Source organism: Falco biarmicus, chromosome 1 (genome assembly GCF_023638135.1).
Source record: "Falco biarmicus isolate bFalBia1 chromosome 1, bFalBia1.pri, whole genome shotgun sequence".
Lineage (NCBI taxonomy): Eukaryota > Metazoa > Chordata > Aves > Falconiformes > Falconidae > Falco > Falco biarmicus.
The window spans coordinates 12,409,358-12,429,011 of NC_079288.1; the positions used below are offsets into that span (position 1 = coordinate 12,409,358).

At 46.1% G+C, this 19,654-nt stretch overlaps 2 protein-coding genes across 6 annotated transcripts in view; one reads left to right on the forward strand and one right to left on the reverse strand.

Moving 5' to 3' along the window:
• Nucleotides 1–928: 928 nt before the first annotated feature.
• Nucleotides 929–10,798, reverse strand: HEXD (hexosaminidase D). Of its 3 annotated transcripts, XM_056337284.1 has the most exons (12): nt 10,604–10,794; nt 10,350–10,459; nt 10,145–10,232; nt 9,538–9,702; nt 8,465–8,648; nt 6,974–7,045; nt 6,006–6,201; nt 5,247–5,329; nt 4,387–4,465; nt 4,207–4,308; nt 3,586–3,675; nt 929–2,765 (listed from the first exon to the last, which is right to left on the reverse strand). In XM_056337284.1, exons 1-12 carry the CDS (start codon nt 10,682–10,684, stop codon nt 2,597–2,599), a joined length of 1,419 nt encoding a protein of 472 aa, XP_056193259.1. In that variant the 5' UTR covers nt 10,685–10,794; the 3' UTR covers nt 929–2,596. The 3 variants fall into 3 exon arrangements, with proteins under 3 accessions (XP_056193259.1, XP_056193277.1, XP_056193268.1); XM_056337302.1 differs by lacking the exon at nt 8,465–8,648 and having other exon boundaries at nt 9,495–9,702; nt 10,604–10,798; XM_056337293.1 differs by lacking the exon at nt 3,586–3,675 and having other exon boundaries at nt 10,604–10,797.
• Nucleotides 10,799–10,984: 186 nt separating this feature from the next.
• OGFOD3 (2-oxoglutarate and iron dependent oxygenase domain containing 3) overlaps nt 10,985–19,654 on the forward strand; it is a 44,688-nt gene continuing 36,018 nt past the window's right edge. For 2 of the 3 annotated variants that reach the window (XM_056337325.1, XM_056337334.1), the window contains exons 1-3: nt 10,985–11,121; nt 11,453–11,670; nt 19,105–19,180. In XM_056337325.1, coding sequence (XP_056193300.1) covers nt 11,030–11,121; nt 11,453–11,670; nt 19,105–19,180 — 386 coding nt within the window. In that variant the 5' untranslated portion in view covers nt 10,985–11,029. The remainder of the gene's footprint in view (nt 11,122–11,452; nt 11,671–19,104; nt 19,181–19,654) is intronic. The other variant, XM_056337316.1, reaches the window with a different exon arrangement.

The window sequence follows — 19,654 nt, forward strand, 5'->3', positions numbered from 1 at the left end:
CTTTTTTGGATGGTTTCCCTCACTTGGGCCTAGGAAATGAAAAGGCCCAGCAAACACAGCCTTCCGTGTGCCTGATGTGAAGTGGCTGGTACTAAAAGGAATGATGTGAAAGACTAGTTCTGGTTAGGAAATTAGATACTCCTGGAAGAGTATTACAGGTGATGGCTTTGTTCTTTTTGCATCTCAGGCCATCTAGTAACTTGAGCCTGGACTGCTGTAGTTTGTATGACTTACAAAAATGATTTTTGGTAATTTTGATATGCAAACCTGCATAACAGACCTTCGGTTAGATCTAGCGCCCTGCCCTGTAAAACCAACGCCTTCTTATGATGTCCCTCAATACACAGGTGTGCTCAGTGCCGTGGGGCAGATGTGTCAGCAGCACGTTTGAAGTTACGTGCACATGTGCGGTTGGGTGGGATCACGGCTGTAGCTGCCGTGCTGAACAAAAGCTGGACTGCATGTTGTACCAAGGGAGAAAGTTGCGTTATCTAAGCTATAATCTAATATTCTGGTATTTCACAAAATGAGTTATTCAGTAACTAGGATCAACTGTGCAGGAGTCAAAGAAAATCAGAGTATTTATGCTATATAGCCGAGATCTGACTCTTGTATTTATGAAGTTACACGGATACCAAAAACTGAGCTGGCTTACATAGTAAATAGAGTGCTAGTTCTGACACTGTAGTAGATTGCAGATAGGCAAAAATACTTCTGGAAAATGTTTAGAAATTGCTTTTCTGCTTTAAAACTGTGAGTAGAATTTCAGCAAGGCCTTGTTTATTGTCTTTTTTTTTTTTTTTACAAACGTCCATTGATAAAATTAACTTTGATAACTTGCTTTGTGTCACTGTTGTCTTTTATATTGTTTTTCATTAAAATATTAATGGATAAATGACTACTTGGCACAGATCTGTGGAAGGAGTTAACGGGGGGGGGGGGGGGGAAGGACAGAGTAGAGGAAGCCTAAATAGCTAGCGCATTCCTGACCCTGCTTTCACTCCTGTGCAGCAGTCTAGCTTTCCATTTCAAAGAAGCTGATACAGCCAACTCTCCACAGGTGAATGCATTTGCATTTCCTCCCTTTAAATCAAACCAACATGCCACATGCAAAAAAACCTCACCAAAAACAAACAGCAAATTTCCACAAACATTTTGAGTATCAAAGGATTTATTATAGTAATATAAATTAAGACTTGTTTAGTTCAAGGTATGTGACTTTTGTAACTAAGATGTATATATATCAATAGATAAAAATCTGCATGTGGACCTAACTCCTGTAGCTCTTACTAAGTTAAAGATTTGTCTTATGCTGCAGTTCTTGTGCCTCCTGTATCTAAAGCCGTACTCTTTATAATAGGCTTTTGCAAGAAAACTTCAATACCTTTGCTTCCAAAAGAAGACTTTCAAGAAAGCAATAAATGAAGCAAACAAGTAAGGAATACTTTGAATATTGATGGTAGTGTACTTAACTATCAGATTTCTGAATTGTTTTCCACTGTGGTGATGACCTTAATGCTCTAGTTGAGCCCACAAGATACATTGCTATACATTATTAAAAGTTCAGCATGAAAGCAGCATAAACCAGCATTTCCCCTCAGTCAGTGGGCTCCAGGGATGCTTCACGTTGGGATGAAGCTGCAGTCTCGGGTTTTACATCGCTAAGCAGGTGCCTTAAAGTGACTGGGATGGTCTTTCTCTGTGGGGGTGAAACCACACTTGGCTTAGACAATGCTTTGGTACAAAGTGCATTAAGGCAGTTTTCCCACAAGGTCCAAGTGTCACCTTCACTCTTGAGTACAACCTCCTTTTCGCGAGCTCCCCTTGCTCTGTACTGTGGTGGTACGTGTCCTCCTTCATGTATCTGCTGTAACCTCGTCAGCATCTAGGCAGCAGTTCCTTGCTCAGACTTCTGCAAAAAGCTGGATGTCAGTTTCCTGGCCTCAAGCTCATCAAAGCTGGATTTAAGACTGATGGGTTTATGTATTTGAAAGACCAAAAAAAAAAAAAAAAATCCAACCCAGTATCTGGAACAAATCAACCGCTGTACGCTGTGGAAGGACTTGTCATGATTCAATGGGAAGACACGTCTCTCAATGCAGCTGAAAGGTGAGGGAGTCACAGTACAGAAGAGAAGGACCTAAAGCGTGTTTAACGTATTCTGAATCTTTTTACAGAAATTACAAAGGGAGGACATGTTGACTACCGACTAGAGTAGGACTTGTAGAACCTCCTCCAGGTCGTTGTTACGTGAGGAAGTCTCTTACTACAAATGCTGAATTTGGAAGAAAATGGGTTTTTCTCCTGCCTTGTAACACAGCTGAGTGCTGACTCACTCCTGCACTGTGTTACGCAAGGGGAGCAACTCTGGCTGACAGGGCAGGTGATTTAAGGCTCACTAATGTGTTAAGACAAGAAAATTAAAATCTAGTTGAAGCCTTTTACACCCACAAATTCCTTTATGCCTTCAGGTCACTTTCACTTAACCACAGCTCGTGCTTCGCCTCACGATGACAAGCTCCAGCTATATGACTGGTTGCCAATTTCTACCAGCCATGTTTTCCCATGATATAAAGACAGACTAATTGAAATGCCCCTAATTTTGTGCTTTTATTGCTTTATCTAAATCATCCACCACTTGCTGCAGCTTCTGTAGGCTGGGGTGGACGTTCTCCTCCATCCACTCCTCTATAGTACACCTGTGGAAAACTTGCTCCATGGCTGCTTGGAGGTCTTGCACCACAGCGTTCCACTTGGAGAGAAGACTGAGTAGAAATCAGAAGGAAGAAACAGTCACATTTGCAGGGAAGCTCTGCCCCAGGGGAGGGCGAGCTCCCTGGGCCTTTTAGAGGGAGCACAGTCCTTAAAATGACTTTACAGGAAAAGAAGCATCTATTACATGAGCTCAAAGGACTTGATTTTGTGCAGATGGGAAAAGGCTGATGCTGTTCGTGTTTAAGTACCATTAACCTTAGCACTTTCCTTACACAGTGACTCTTAAAGCACTGAAATGTGAGCTCATAGAAACACGATACACGTTTTAAGCGTAACTGAAACCCACTGTGAGACTTGTTGGGAACTGAATTCTAGTTTTTATCAGGGAGAGCGGATGCAGTTGGATATTCACACCTCCCCACAGCAAACCCTGTGTAAATTAGCCATTAGCCATGAACTGGTATCACGTCTAGGACAAGTTCTGAAAAGCACACAGTGCCAGGGAGCAGGGAAAGGGGCTGGTTTTATTCCAAGCCCTGCCTGGAAGCTGTCCCATGGGGAGCTCCTAGGCTGAGGCTAACGCCTGCTGTCAGATGCAGCAGGTCAGCACAGCAGCAGCTCCATACACAAGGCAGAGCTTGTCAGAGACTGATTTTGTACCTGCATACAAAGAATTTGTTCAACAGAAGGTGGACAAAGATAAACATGTTCTTCTGTTTAAAACCACATTAGGAATACTTCATATTGTTTGATTTCCAGTGATGCTCATGACATAATTATAGAAAGAGGCAAGTACTCAGAAGTGTATGTACTTGAGGGCCCCAAATATGACACTTTCATCCCCCTATCATGCAAAATAAGTGGTGTTACCTCACTGCATCTGGCTGAAAGTGATGCATTATTATGGGATGAATAATATTCCTTTTCCTGTGGTAGGGGCTGAACCAGCCTGTGACGTACCTGAAAATGGACGTTAGTGTGAGCAGCTCATGAAACAGCAGTGACACAGGTGTTTGTGGGCTGCCAGGGAGGTGACAGGGCTCTAGCTGAACTGCTGCACACGCAGAGGTAACGCTTAAAGAGTAAGTAAATTTAAATCTACATATCTTTGGAACTAGCTTGTACAAGACTGTTCCTGGCAGATGAGAATACCTGATTATCTGTTGCAATTTAAGTTGCATTTCAAGCTCCTTTCTTTGTAACCACACCATTAAAAAAATTCATTGTAACTTTAAATAACAGCAAGATTTAATTTGGGAAGTAACTAGATTCTTGAAATAAGGTGGCACACAGTATTTAGGAATTCTGCTGAAATACTTTAAATTTACGTCTAAATGTTATGTTCTGCTCAGGTGTCTCTATAGAGGGACGTGATGCCTGAGATGCAGAGCTTGATGTTTACATCCCTTTGCTGGAGTTACGCCCCATTGTGAGGTGACACAGCTCCAACACTCCTGCACGCAGCCAGAGAATCGACATAAGCCTTATTACCTGTTCCTTTCAAGAAGATCATCCACTGATGACGTGAGGTAGAAACTAACTTGTGTCACAAGTGTAAGGACATTGCTCCCAGGAAAGGTCCCCAGACTTGTGCTGTCCAAAAAAGGATCCGTTAGTTTCTGAACTTACCACGCAATGAGAAGCATCTGAATCCTGCAGCTGGAATTTTACCTCATGAAAGTATCAGTTTCCAGGTTGGACATTCCCAGGAGCTTTTCCACATTTTCTTTAATCTTTTCAGAATAGCCACCTGGCAGAAGACAGTAGAAGTAAGTAAAAAGAGCCTAAATAACCAAAATGTTCATAAAAGAGAGTTTTTCTGGAGTACTCTGCATTGGCTTAGTAGCTCTCCCTGGGTGAAGATTCTTTAAAAGGTAAAATGGGAAATAGAACAAGGAAAAACCTCAGGGTGGGAGGAGTACACGGTCTCGCACACAGCTGTCTCGTGCTAGGTGAAGCACTTTCTAGCTACGAGCTTTCCATTCAGGGTGCCGAGTATTTTTATTGCTTTGGTTAAAAACCAAGTAGGTTGTGGGAGTTTTATTTGGAAAATAAATGCAAAAAGACAAAAATAAAAATTCTGCTGGCAACTGCCTGTAAAGAAACCAGGAACCACAGGAAGTATTTTACCAGACAGTGGACATCCTACATCAGTTTTAAGAAAATTGATTAGTTAAAACAACTTTTGCATGCAAACAGGTTCTAAACTAAATCAGTCACATTCATATACCAGTGGCGTTTCAAAAGCAATCCAGCTTCTTACATTTTTGAAGAAATTTGCGACCATTTGCAGACTAGAACATAATAAATGATTAGTATGCTATGGCTATTTTTAAATACTTAGGCCAAGAGGCTTCTCTGCTCCCATACTGCAAACACACAGTATGTGTAATTTATTGCTTGTAATTCAGACCACGATCAGTCAGTCAAACCACCTCAAAATATATAATACACCTGTGCCAATCTCAGGGCAAGGTCACTTCACTCTTGCGCTAGGCATAAGCTGAGAGAGAATAAAGTTGTCATTGTACCGTTCTTTAGTGCCTGCAGACACACAGCCAACGATGGAATCGCCACAGGGAGAAGCTCGCACAAAACAGAGAAGTGATCATACCTAAATAAGAAAACATTCATTAATTAGACATTTTACTGTTCAAACATACTAAACAAGTGGGAAATTTTAGTATTTCAATCACTAATGTCCAAAGAGCTTTGGAAACATCAGTTTCTGTCTTGGAGAAGGGACCTTCTGTCTCTGGAACACTAAGTATTCCCGTTATACTCCTAAGAACGGCTACAAATGAACTTGCTTTCTCAAGCCAAATTTGGGTCAGAAATTGGAACTCAGCTCTCTGGTATTCCTGCCGACCTCCTGACTTGCATAAAAACCTTTTACTCCTCCATTACGTTAACAAGTTCTTCTCTGCTATGCAACTTCATTCTATGTGGGTTCACATCAGACGTGCCGATATACGCCATGCGTTAACTGTGCTGTCTATAAGCAGTTCAAGGTGGCACCAAGGACATTCAAGCCTTCAAACCCAATCTGCTGGTGGTGGTGTCTGCCAAAACAATTGCTCCTGCTCATCAGTGCTGGAGCAGTGGACTGGAACTCTGAAATCCACCATTCGCAGTCAGTGGGTGAGGCCCAGCAGTAACCAACAGGAGGGGCTGCAGGGTTGCAAAGTTCCCTTGTAAATCCCCAGCCTCTCCGTACCTCCTAGGGGAGTTTTGGGGTGGAAGTTTCCTTCCATGTGATCCCTGGAACCACACGAAAGGATGTTCCTTACCTTTGCCAGCCGGTCAGCGCGATACCTTCAAGGACATCAGCAGGGCTACTGCCTGCCACTTTCAGCCACTGAAGATGGTTTTTCAAGTGGTGCCCGATAAGCGTTAGAGACTGATTCACTCCCGTAGCTCCTTTAAAAGCACTAGCAAACCACACCTTGGAGAAGCCGCACCTACGGTACTTCTCTATGAGATGTACTGCAATAAGACACAAAAGAACACTTATAGGACAAGTTTTTCTCCATTTTCAGCCTTGACCGTAATGCTCCAATTAAGAGGAAGCCAGGTCCAGTTACAACAGGCTGCTGAGTCCTGCCAAGTTCTGAGCATCGACAAGGACGGGAGATCTGACAACCCCTCCGAGCAGCCCGCTTTGGTGACTGCCTTCCTGTTCTCACGTGCCCAGTTACTAGACTCCATTCCCTTGAACTGCTAAACTGCTTCAGTGCCAAGAACCATGGGCATGCAACGAGCATGCACGATACCTGACAACTGATTCTTCTTTCAACAAAGCAGTATTTGTATGCATGTTAGATGCCTGCGTGGAGCCTTTAGGAGATTATCCTTTGATTTCTATAGATGTATGAAGCCTTGAAGCTTCTTTTGCAGAGCTGTTCAATACAGAGCTGTCTGCTCCCACTGGTTTTAATGCAAGGAGAGCTAATTTAATGGTGCTTGTGAGAAACCTCTCAATGTCCCATCAGTGATTCCTTAACCTTGTTGAAAAGAATTGAACAGCAGAAAATTCAAGTCCTTCACAGGAGAAACATGAATAGAAAAAGAAAATAAGTAATAGCAGCTATTACGTGAAGTCAAACAAGGGCTATACTTATGCTACTAAAACAATAAAAAACAAAAATGGATTTTTTTGGTGTCCAGCTTTGTTTTGATCACACTGTTTTGGCTTGGCTATGTTTTTTAACAGGTAGCAGGCCTCTGCTGCTACGCAGCTCAGCAGAGAAGTACAAACCTTTGTCCTCCACGTCGAGGTCTGCTGTGTAGTCCCAGATCATTGGCTGCACAAGCTGTGGGACCCCAGACTCTGAAAGGAAAAGAATTCTAAGTAATGGAAAACAGCCAGTTAAAAGTGAGAACTAAGTAGATAGTATGGTGCAGTAGCATGTGACTAGTTAGTTCTAACTAACACTGCATAACTCCTTAACTATGGCTTGTGTCCAGAATTCTTCATTTGCAGTTGAAGTGATCCTGGGCATTTTCAGCTGGGCTGTGACTTTTGAGCACGTGGGTCCCCATGCCAGGGGCCACTAAGTCCTTAGATATCTTGAAACCAAAAATAGGGATCAGCAGTGACAATTCATCGGAGATCCCATCCATCCCGAGCCCATCTCATTCTTAGTCCCTTGCACCTATTGGTACACCTGCTTGGTTGAACTGTCAGTGATGCAAACTGCACATGCAAGATTTCAGCTAAATTCAAAGGAAATATTCACCCTTTAAGTCAGAGATTCTCTGAGCTGTGTTTGCACGGAATTTAGCTTTTCAAGATGCCTTTAAAGTACAAATAAGATACAAGTTTAGCTTCAAATCCCTTTATAATCAACTCCCTGACTAGTGTTAAACATGAGCAACTGACCCCTAGAGAAGCTGTAGTAAATTGTACAGAAATTCAGTATTTTAATTGCATCCCATTTTAATTTGTTTTGTTTGTCATTGCCTGTAGCAGTAGAGTGCACTTAGATAGATGCTGTGCTGCTCTTGTGGAAACTGCATGGGTCCCAACTGCATTTTTTTGGATGATTTCCCACTATAAAAGCCATGAACAGGTCAGTCACTGCTGGAGGAGCTGCACAACCCTTTACAGTATTGTCCAAATCTGTTCAGAGCAGATGGGCGAGGTGGCTCTGAAAGTGCTGGAACTCTCTCTATGCTAGGACTATTCAAATTTTAGCAGTGGTTTCCCATTTTTCAACAAACAAGACTCATGATGTCCAGGTCTCGGAGCTACCCCACAATTCTGTATCAGAGTTCCTCATGATGTGCACTATGATCACATATATTGTCAAAGATGCTCACAGGGTTGCCACTTCTCCGTGTGAGTCTGCACCGCTGGAACCAGGTGCTGCACAGAGCAGCACATTACACAGAGCATTAGCAGGCAGTGAGAGGCACAGAAATTTTGACCGAGACGAAAAATGCTAAGAGATTTTTGGGTTTTTTCTCAACGTCTAAAGAAAGTAGAATTGATGGCAACCACTACATGATGAGTGTTTTGTTTGTCACTGTGTATTACCAGATGGGAAACTGAATTGTACGTGTCGAGACTTGCCCACAGTCCCACAGAAAGTCTGTGGCATAGCCAAGGACTGAGCATCTCTGCTCTCTAGTCTAATGGATCACATCTCAAGTATTCTCAGATTTTTTGTTTTCATTATTTTCAGCTGGTTGCGTAAACTTTTTTGTATGCTACAAAGTATGACTCACCCCATCATTGGTCACACACCTGCCAATGTCTCCTCACTTATCCCTCTGAGCATATCATCCCACACGATAGGCGTCACAGCGGGGTAAGATGAGGCCACACAACTTGCTACTGCTTTTATATGGGATAAGCACAGCTTCTCTGGAGTGTTGTTGCGTTGCTGCAGCCACTGCTTTGACTCCTCTCCTTCGCCAAGGTAGTAGACCTGGAATGCCAGGCAAGTAATCTTGACTTCTTGTACAGAAATAGGGGGGAGGAGGTTGACACAGGATCATGAAATCATACAATATTCAAAACCTATCGCATAGATGTGACAGGCTCAATGGACATATTTAAAAGCACCTCTCAGAGCTGAAGACACTGCAAGCACTTCTATCTCTGCAGGAGACTGTGGCCATGACTAAATGCATCACGTAAGGGAATCTTCCTACAGAAACCAAAATATTTAAAGAATAATTAATGCGTGCTGCATTTGTCTTTGGAAGGTTTGTCCTTGGAAGCAGCTCTGGCCAGTTTTACTCAGTTCAAGTGAAGCAGCCCATACAGTCCTGAATTAGAGAGAACGAGGTTCCCAGCTTAGGGAAGGAGATCATCTATACATGAATCTAGAAGTGACCTGGGGACACGTCCAAGAGTGGCCCCAGCACAGCTGGTCCTGTGCAGAGAGTGGATTTGGGCCAGTTGGGTTGCATATGCGTTTAAACTCGTTGCTGTTTTAGAAAGAATTTTATCTAAAACTATTCTGCAAAAATAGTATTTTGCTTTATAAAAGCCTGCAGCTCCCTATCTAACTTTCCCAACACAACAGGTTACAAAATGCTAAACTAATATCAGTACAGTTAAGGCGATTCTTGCTGAGTTAGCTTTAAAAAACTGCTTTCAACACTTTTGGTATTGCACTCAGATCCATAGAAATGACATCCTGTGCTACTGGGATCGTTTATTGTCAAAACGACTTTTCTCCACTGGCTTGAGTTGATGTTTTTTGTCCCCAAAATCCTACCCAAACGTGGCCTGGGCAGCACTGAAATGCAGAAGCCTCAGCCCTTACCATCATTACAAGAGAACAATTCCTGGCTCAGGAGAAGTCCCACCTCATCACATCCGATGTGAAACCACTTTAAGTCTTCGTGCAGTGCCATGACCTGGTCAATCATGGCTTTGACCAGCGCCCGCGACTCCTCCTTGTGTGGGTTGAGCGCGTTGGGGAAGACCTTCACCTCCCGGAGATGAGCAAACTCCTTGTGCTTCAGCACAAACTGCAAGAGAAAGGAGAGGGAAAGGAGAGCTTGGGGAACTGCTGTGGAATGAGGGGGACAGCAGCCTCCGCCGGCGTCACCAGGGCTCTGCTCAGAGCTGTCCCGCTGAACCCCAGGCTCTGGCTCTGCCAGCACAGGGGACAGCGCGTGGCCTCTCCCCGGGGCTGGCACAGGCAGGAGGGGCACGGCTGCTGCTCCACGCTGCCGTGGGGGTGTCTGGCTGCTGCGGGGGTCTCCGGCCAAAGCACCTCACAGGGCGAAAGAAAGGCAGCACTCAGCACAGCATCACCGCGGTGCCCGGAGCGGAGCGTGCAGCTGAAGGCAGCTGGACAACCCGAGCACCGGAGCCGGCGATTCCCCGCCAGAGCCCCCCGCCCGCCATCCCCGTGCACCCAGCCCAGCACTCCCAGGCCTCGAAGGCGTGACGCCGCCCGCCGCTCACCTCCATGTGCCCGAAGGCCTGCACCAGCGGCACCACCTCCAGCCCCTGCTCCCGCGCCTGGCTCAGCACCGCCCGCACCTCCCCGGGGCTGCAGGGGACAGTGACAGTCAGGGCTGGGCCAGCAGTGCAACCCCCCTCCCTCCCCCCCCCCCCCCGTTACCTGTAGCGGTGCGGGGCGCGCAGCCCCCGTCCCCCCCCCCGGTACCTGTAGTGGTGCGGGGCGCGCAGCGGCGCCAGCGGCCCCGCGTAGGGGAACGTGTCCTCATACTCCAGCAGCAGCCCGGTGGCGCCCAGGGCGCGCAGCAGCGGCAGCACCTGAGGGGCGACGAGCGGGTAGGGCCGGGGGAGGTCGGGCCGGGGGAGGCCCAGGAGAGGCCGGCCCAGAGAGGGGCCGGGGGAGGCTGGGGGAAGGCCGGGGCGGGGGAGACCAGGCAGCCCCCGCCGCCCCCCTTGCCTTACCTCCGCCAGGTAGGAGGCGCGGGGCGGGGCGCCCTTCAGGTCCAGGTGCACCAGCCGCCGCCGCAGCCCGCCCGCCGCCATGCCCGCCGCATGCCGCCGCTCCGGCCTTGATTGCTCCGGGCTGCGCGCTCGAGGCTGGCCGCGGCACCCCCTGTCCGCATCGATTGCTTCGGCCTGCCTCCGCTGTATCCGGGCTTAAAGCGCTTAGCCATGTCCCTCCACCCTGGTTCCAGCCTTTCGGTGCTGCTCGGCCGCCGCCTCCCTCCCTCGGTGAGGACCCCCCTCCCTCTCCCCCTCTCTCTCTCTCCCTCTGTAATGGATTTCTCCTGTCTGCTTGTCTGCCGCGTTTCTGCTCGGCGGCCGATTGCTTTCCCCTGGCAGGCGGGAGAGGCGCGCCGAGCGCATCGCTCAGCGGCGGCAGGCGCCATGGCTCCGCAGCGGCGGTCAGCCCCGCGCGGCCCCGAGAGCGGCAGCGGGACGGCGGCGGCGCAGGACCGCGGGGGCCGCCGCCACGGCAGGTACCGGCCGGGCCCGGGGCTAGCGGCCGTGGGTAGCGGCTGGGCCCTTCCGCCGGTAGAGGCGGCCCTGTCTCCGGGGATGGCGGTGCTCAGGCCCGGCGGCCGAGGGGAGCGGGCTGCGGCCCCTGTGGGAGCTGCTGGGCGGGGGTGGGGGCGGCCTGTAACCTGCAGGCGTGAGGGAGGGAAAAGCGCTGCCTGTGTCTGTTTGTGTGTGCTCAAAGCAAGGGGCCAGCCGGGGCACTGCCCCTTCACCGGCCTGCCCGGTTTCGGCTCCTGGCCGGCTGGCGAGCGCGGTTCGCTCCGTGGGACTGTCCCTGTGCTCCCTCCATAGTGCTAAGAAGAGCCGGGGCCAGCCGGAGCCGCGGTGGCGGTGGCTGAAGGCAGCGTGCCTCCTCTGCTCGGCTGCCCTCGGTGGCCTGCTGAGCTGGAACTGCCTGAGCGCCGAGGATGGGGTCACGGAGGTGCTGGCTCCTCACAGCGAGAACCTGCAGGGCAAGTTCATCGAGATCCCCTGCTCGGAGGACTACGACAGCCACAAAAGATTTGAAGGTATTTGGGTAGGATTGGCTGAAGTGGGATGAGGTGGTCTCGAGGACCGTAACAGGCTGACTGCTGTCTAAGTTTGTTAAACCACATGTGCTGCAGCGCTCCTGTGTTTCCAGCAAATGCCTGGTTATCCTGTGTATTGTTTAGTCTTGGGCCAGCCCAGAAGCTGTGGCTTCCAGAGGTTCTTCTGTCATTCCTATATAGTTCTCCTCTGAAACTGCTTTGCTTAGGCTGCATGGAATAAACCTTTTGCTGAATCTGTTTCTAGTGTCTTTCCATACTCTGCGATTCCAGTGATAGGCTTGCGGGTGAGTTTTCTGCTAGTGAATACCATACAGGGCATGGAACGGGACTGACTTAGGATATTGTCTGTGCCGCTAGCATGTGGTAATGGCACAAATGCCAGCTTCAGCTACGCTCCTTTTGAGGGGTGTATGTGTGTCGGCAGCTTTTGATGCTGCCTGCAAAGCACTTTGTCGTACATCTTTCTGAGCCTCTTTTCAGTCAAATTGGTATGTGTTTCCCCTGGTATTTATTTCTTTGGAGTGTTGATGTTGGATCTTTGAGAGAAGTGAAAGATTATCATCTTCATGAAGAGCAGTGAGAGTCTAACACAGTTTTCATGGATGAACTATGCTGATCTCTTTCAGTTTTGCTAAGTGTATCTTGAGGTATATTTTGAGCTGTTACTGCTGCCAGAACGTAGCTCTACTCTTGCTTTTTGTTAGCCTACCTGTATGTCTAGCTGTGTGTTGACCGATGAGCTATTTCATCTAAAAAAAAATACTCTTTTTGAGTTAGCTTTTCACCAAATCAGTTGTCTTACCTGGTTGATTATGTGGCTGACAAAACACTTGCTGATGCAAAGCTGGAGGCAGTGTGGAGACAGGAAGAAGCTGCTTGGACCTGAGGAAGAACAGACGATCAACGGGCTGGAGAACCTGCCCTATGAGGGAAGACTAGAGGAGGTGGGTCTCTTTTCCCCGGAGAAGAGAAGGCTCAGGGGGGACCATGTCACAGTATCCCGGTATTTAAAGGGCAGCTGCAAAGAGAATGGAAGGTCCCCTTCCACAGGGAGCCACGTGGAGAAGACAAGGGGCAATGGGTACAAGTTGCAGCGGGCAAGGTTTTGTCTTGATATAAAAAAGATTTATTTTTTTTTTACAGAGGGAACATTCAATCATTGGAACAGCCTCCAGCAGCAGACTCCCTATGACTGGAGGTTTTCATGATGTGATTGGACACGGTGCTAGATATTCTCATCTTGGCTCCCTTTACCACAAAAGACTGGACCAGGTGATCTTTTGAGGTCCCTTCCAGCCTGGGCTGTTCTATGATTCTACGATTTCTAACTTTCTTCCAGTGGCAATTCTTGTAGAAAGTGTTCATCAAACCGCAGCCTGGATGTGGTGCCCCAGAGATGTGGCGGTATCCCCTGTCCTCTTCAGGTGGCCAGTGCTGTTGGTCAGAAGGCTTGTAACAAAGCAGAAGTTTCTATGTGGTCAGATAGCAGCACTGAGGAAAGGCTACAGTAGCATCTTTTTTGAAGGGTTCAGCCCAAATTTTATTGTGGCCAAGAAAACTATCAGGAAGCTACCAGCAAGAACACTTCCTCAGGAGGGGGCCTTTTCTGGCTGAGCTTGTGAAAACACATGTTCAGTTTTAACTTTTCATAGTTACTATAGGGAGAAATTGCTTTTGGCTTGATTAGCGTAGTGCCAAGGCCAGAGAAAACTGCAGCCGGTGTTGCCACAGATTTGGCAGTTATGACTGCACTAAGGCTAAAACTGTCTGCGTTCTGCTACTATGGCTTTTGCTTATCAAAAGAAACCCCCCAAACCAACAAAACCTTATTTGTCGCTTCCCTGGTTTGCAAGAGGAATTTTCTGAGCTGAGGACTTGTGGTCTTGGCAACTGCATCAGTTATCCTTTCATCATAAGGAAAGCAAGAACTTCAAGGATATCTCTGCCCAGGAAAAGGAATGAATGGGTTCTCTATTCTTGTGGTGTCATGGGGAGCAAGCTGTGCAAATGCTGACTGCGGGGTGAAGCGTGACCTCTCCTGGCTTTGTATGGGAATGATTGACGCGGTTGGCATCAGCCCAGGAGGAACAAGGTGGAGCACACTTGTGTGGTTGTATTCCGGCTTTATAATTAGATGTTTGCTTGCTGCTGCTTCTTATGTGATTAATTTTGGGTTTTAGCAGATGTTCTTACACGTGTTCCCCTGTACTGTGCTTTCAGAAAGATCAGTGGTGTTGGGGACGTGCGAACATTTCTTTTGTGAAGTGGTTAATTGAAGCCGTGCTGTGGTAATGAACTCCGCCACTTAACTCTTGTCTCCTGTTCGGAGCCCACGAGAGGGTGGCGGTGAGCTGCTGAGCCTTGCTGGCCCGGCAGAGCTGAGCTCCTTGCTCCACCGCCTGCTGCTGAGAGCTCAGTGAGGCAGTAAATGCAGGTTATGGTTTTCTGCCAAACTAGATTCAGCTCTGAAGCTTTAGTCACTTTGGAAATAGCTTTCTGTCACTCAATAGCTTTCCGTTCTCTGGCTTGACATCCGCAGCTGCTGGCTCTGTGTCAGAAGGAGGCACATTCCTATCATCTCTTGGTGCCTGATACTCTGCCGTAAAGTTTCTGCAGCTGAGATGAGCTTTTTATTTATGCACATGGCCCTGCTTCAAACCGAACTGGTGCAACTGAGCTTCTGGTTTGCTTCAAGTGATACAGTAGCTGGTGTGACAAAGCAGTGGGTTTATTTCCGTAGCACTACCTGCCAGTAAACATGCTTCATACAGAAATAAAATTATTATTCTTTTCCAGAGGCCAAGCATCTAACTTATTATATTTGCAGGAGATAGGGTGTTCTGTGAGCACGGTCTCATCTGTGTTCTGAACCCTGTGGCCAGGTCTTGGCTATTTCTGCTGTCTTGAGACATGGTTAACTACTTAAAGCTACTGTGGCTTCTAGTGCGTCTGATGGAACTCCTGGCTAGTCTCTTAGGTGTGTTGACTTACTGTGACAGTGTGCAAAGCATCCGCCATCACTGCCCAGGAGACAGCTTTGAGATGCTTTTCCAGAGACTAGATCAGTGGATGAGGAAAGAAGTCTGTGAGCAGCGGAGGAAAAGGTCTAGCACCTGGACTGCTGGTGCAGTTATGGAGACGTCATCCAATAAATCTTTGTTTCCTCTAGTCCTGCTTTGAGATGGATTGCATTAAAGGAGCGCTGTGATGGGGCTTTCTTCTCACGTGAATTGTCCTCGTCTTGACAGCATATGGTTCTTGGCCAAGTACCACTTTAGGTAGAAGACAGAGCTGCAGTTTAGACATTTGGACCCCTGTGTTAACAGTCTGTTTTCTGTGTACTGAACAGGAGCAGGGACCATAGGGAATACTTGTGGTTTTGCATGTTTGGGTATGCTTCTCCCTTCCTTTGGGGAAAAAAAATAAAATACAACTCTAAAGATCCAAAGCAGAGTGCCTTATTAGATACGTGAGTGATTTTGTGACTGCTCTGCACAAATTTGTAGAAGCTACTGGGTACTTTGTAATACTAAACTGAATTTCTCTTGTGCAGATTCTCCAAGTATGCTTTTAACACTTCAGTGCTTCCGTGTACCATGGTCTCTCAGACAAAGATGACACATTTCATAATGCTAAAATTGTTCTCAAACAGACTATTCTGTTTTTTTCCTTAGTGTTCATCCAGTGTTTGTGCCTTATTGACGGTACCTGACTGACTTTATGCTGGGCTACCTTTTTCTTGTTTTTCTTCTCAGTTTGGAAGAGCTTCTGCTGTTGCCTTCAGAACACCTCCTGCTCCCAGTACTGCCTTAGCCAGCTCTTTGTCAGAGGCCCTAGACATGTAACAGTTGTCCTAGGTAACCCTGTAGTTTTGCCAAATCTGGACTCTCCGTCACCAGCCTTTCCAAAACTGTAAAAGGTCTGTGCTGTTGTTTGCAGCTGGAAATAGAGCACAAATGTCTTCTGAAATCAGAAAGGTTTTTTAAGTCCTGGGAACCCAGACTGGTTCCTCTTTGGCTGTTTCTTTTTACATGCATTTGAGTTTAAAATTGGGTGCTGGAAGCTGTAACTTCCTCAGCCATCTGTCTCACTCTTTGGGTGAGTATTTGCTAGCCTGGAGTCAGAGATATCTCAGAAGCCAGTTGACAGGGATGAGATGCTCTTCAGCCTGGCATTCAAGAGCAAATAATTGATTTTAATCTGCCACTGCTGAATGTATGATGGAGCCTTTAAGGCACAGTAACATAAAATGTGTGCTTTTTTGTTAGGGCAGACAAATAGTTTGCAGTGTTTGCTGGCTGCTACTTGTTGCTTTTCAAAGCTGCTAGGTCATATGCTCCAAAGGACTACAGCGTTTCCAGTGCTTGCATTTTTATTGCAAGATCTGTAGTGTTTTGACTTGCCGATTGTTTGTTCCTGGAATTGAGATTGAAAAATGCAAGACTTTCCACAAAAACTGTGCCTAGCCTTTCTGGTTGCAGAGGGGATATTTGCAACGTGCCTGAGACATGGCACAGAAGCTCCCTCTTTCTCCCTCCTCCCCTGAATTTGTAACTTTGAACAACTTTCTGCCTGTAAAGCCCTAGTGGGTTTGAATTCTGTACCTTTTGGGGGCTGGTACTGTATTGCAGAGTGTTGTTCTTTAATATGCAAAGCACCTTTGGCTTGCTGCCAGAATTTCTAATGTTTTTGGCGCTTTTTTTAATATCAAGGCTCTACGGTTTCTGATGAATGGTATGTTTTGATTCTACTTGTTTCTTTAGCTCACAGGGTTGAGAGGCGAAAAGTGAGTTGAGGGAGCAGCGGTTGTGGTTTGTTCATGTCACAGTGCTGGGTTGTGTGCTGGCATTGATAAATGGATGCTTATGAGTGTAATCTCTGGCATTATTTTAGACTGCTAGTTTCTTAAGTCATCTTCAAATAATTTGGTGTGCTTCCTGGAATCTGAATCTTGAGCTGACTTCAGTGAATTATTGCAGGGTAGTCGGAAAACACGATGAATTATCTGGGTTGTCATCCAGTTGGTTTCCTGACCTTGATCTGTGTTTAAACAGTCCGCTTGGTGTGGGTGCCTTTTGACTTCAATTTAAACATGTCAACTAAGGGACTTCTCTTTTCCCGAGCAAGGGAACTGTGTGGAATTTGCTGTGTTGCTGTCAGTACTCAGCCTATTCCCCCACACATCTTTTTATTGCTTCTCTCTTCTTGAAACACGGGTGTAACTGGAGGGCTCGGCTGTGCACCCGAGGCATAGCCAGGGTATGTCTGGTAAGATTGAGTGGAAATTCCTACAAAGCACCCGTGCTGTGGCAAGATTTCTCTTTCTGTCAGTTTGCGGTCATTGTTAGCATTAGTTGCTTTTGACTTGCATGAGTGAATTGATTGATTTCTTTCCATGAGTTCCCCTGCCCCTTGTGTTCTGATGAGCAAATAATCCTTGAAGAGAAGCTCAGTTTGGCAACAGTAAGTGTATTGGCAGGTGTCAGAAAATACACTCATCCCAAGTTTTCTGTGGCTTTACATCTATATATGGGTCTTCCTCAGTAAAGTGCCAAGTGTGGCATCCCAATGTCTCTGGTGGCTCAGAACTGATCTTATTTCTTCTTGCCTGAAGGCTGTTGTGGACCAGCCTTCTAATTTCGTAAGAACTTTCACATATTCTTTACCTGGAACTCTTAAAGCAGGCTTTTTACCATTTTTACAATTTAATGTTAATTTCTTAGCAATGAATTTTAAGAGGCTTTTTAATCATACATGTCCAAACTGTGTGCTTCAAGATGCTTTTGTGCAAAGTCTCATATAAAAAGCTGCTCTTCAAAGTGCATTTGTATAGATGCCCCATACAGAATGTTATTTGTTTCCTCTTGACTCGCCTGTGTGCAGGAGGAGAGGGCTGAGCAAATCTGAAAGATGCTGCTTTTGTTCTCCTGGCAGTGCAGTTGGAACGATCAAATTCACTGCTCTTTTATATTACCATTGTTTTTCCAGTGAACAAATACAGTGGTTCTTAGTGCTTGACTACAGAAATCTCTGTTAATAAACCGCATTAATTAGGTTGAATACTGAAACGTAGGTTAAATTCAGTTCTTTGTGTTAATACATGAAGTAGCATATATTGTTACTACATAAAGATCCTATACCTATTCAGGAACCCTGCGTTCTAACCATTTTTTTCAGTTTCTTTTGTCAGGTAGTGATTTCACACCTGTCTGAGTGGCATTCTCTCTTTTCTGTTATTGGCATGGTGGTGCTCTGGTGTTATGTCCACTGCAGTCTGCATCCAAGTGTGTCTTGTCTTCTGCATCTCTTTTTTTTTTTTTTTCTTTTTTTTTTTTTTTCTTCTTCTCTCTCTAGGACAATCAAGTTTGTTTATCCTGTTGAGGCTATTTGGGTTCGGGACAGAACTCTTCTTGTGTTTTGTATTGTACCTGAGTGGTGTGTACTGGACCTCTGTCTGAGTTGAAGACTTCCTTGCACAGTAATAAAAACACTTTGTGTATTGGCACGTGGTGTTAAGGGGGTTTAGCTGCAAGAAATCTTGGCTGATTTGGAGCTGTCAGCCTGAGATGGAAGGATCCATGTGGCACTACTGAGATTTTCTAGTTCTTGCCCTGCCTGCCCAAAGGCTAGAATAGGATGTGTAAGATGAAATCATCTAAGATCATCATCCTTTCAGAGACTGTCATATAAACAGAAGCTTTTGTTTTCACTACTGCATTTGGGAAGAAGGGCAGAAATCACTGAATCTCTCTCTTGCTGCATGTGCACTGAGATACAGATGTGTCTGGTACAGCCTTACTAAACAAAGGCCATCTTCTCTGGTTTGAAGTGGTAGATGTGCAAATGAACATCAGTAAGTCAGTTTTAATTTCTAAGAATGATTTTCATATCAGCAGGAAAAGTAGTTTGCTTTTAAAGGCACAGTATTGCTGGGCATTTTGCTTAACCTAAGCACTGGAAGCTCTAGGTCATGCATGACAGCCACATCTCCAGCAGCTGTGCTACTCTGGGTGTTGAGATTTATTCCTTTTAAATCATCTCTGTTCTGTTGAATTGCATTGTGGATGTGGCAGGGCATAATTTGTCAGCTTAGCTGTGTAATTCCCCTGAATTACACCAACCAGCCACGGCAGGGAAAGTGATGTAGTTTAGATGAGTCCTGGGGACTCGAATCTGTCCAGAAGCAACAGTGACACTGGCTGGCTTGTCTTCTCTCTGATGGCAGTGCAAAACGCATCAGAATGGAGATGTAATTGTCTTGTAATTTTAAGTGATCTAAAATGTTCTGAGATTGCCAGTATCCCTTCTGAATGCTGTGAACTTCAAAGGGGAGTAGGAGAAATAGAGACTTGTTCTGAACCTTGTTTGAAAGATGATCTCTTATCATCTTTTTTTCCTTCATCTGTGTTCCAGGGTGCACTCCTAGAAAGTGTGGAAGAGGTGTGACTGATGCAGTAATCACAAGGGAAGAAGCTGAAAGAATCCGTAGGTAATTTTTCTTTTAATGCTTAACTTTTACAAGCACTTGCTTTAATGACAGTGTGCCAGTGTTTAAGGTGTAGCACAAAGCTCCTTAGCTGAAGGAGGATGGGTTAAACTGGTTAAAGCACTAAACTTTTTTAAAAGCTGTTTTCCATCTTCGCAGTAGTGGAGGCAGTTCTCTTTCATACAGAGTCTGCCTAGCTCTGTGGGGCACGAGCATTGCAGAGGGAAAAGGTAAATGAATTAAGTAAGTTTTAAAGGATTTTTCACTTGTCCTTCTGTTCCATTTGGCCTTTAAAACCAGAACAAAACAACATAAGCCGCCTTTCAGTGGAGTCTCTTTCTGGGTAGTTATGAGCTAGTGCTGACCCTGTAGACCTCTATGAACACTAAGTGGTGAGATTTAATCAAATAGTAGGGGACACTGTCAAATTATGCAGTTAAAATAAGTTATCAGCCTCTTTGAGTGTGTTTTGCAGTT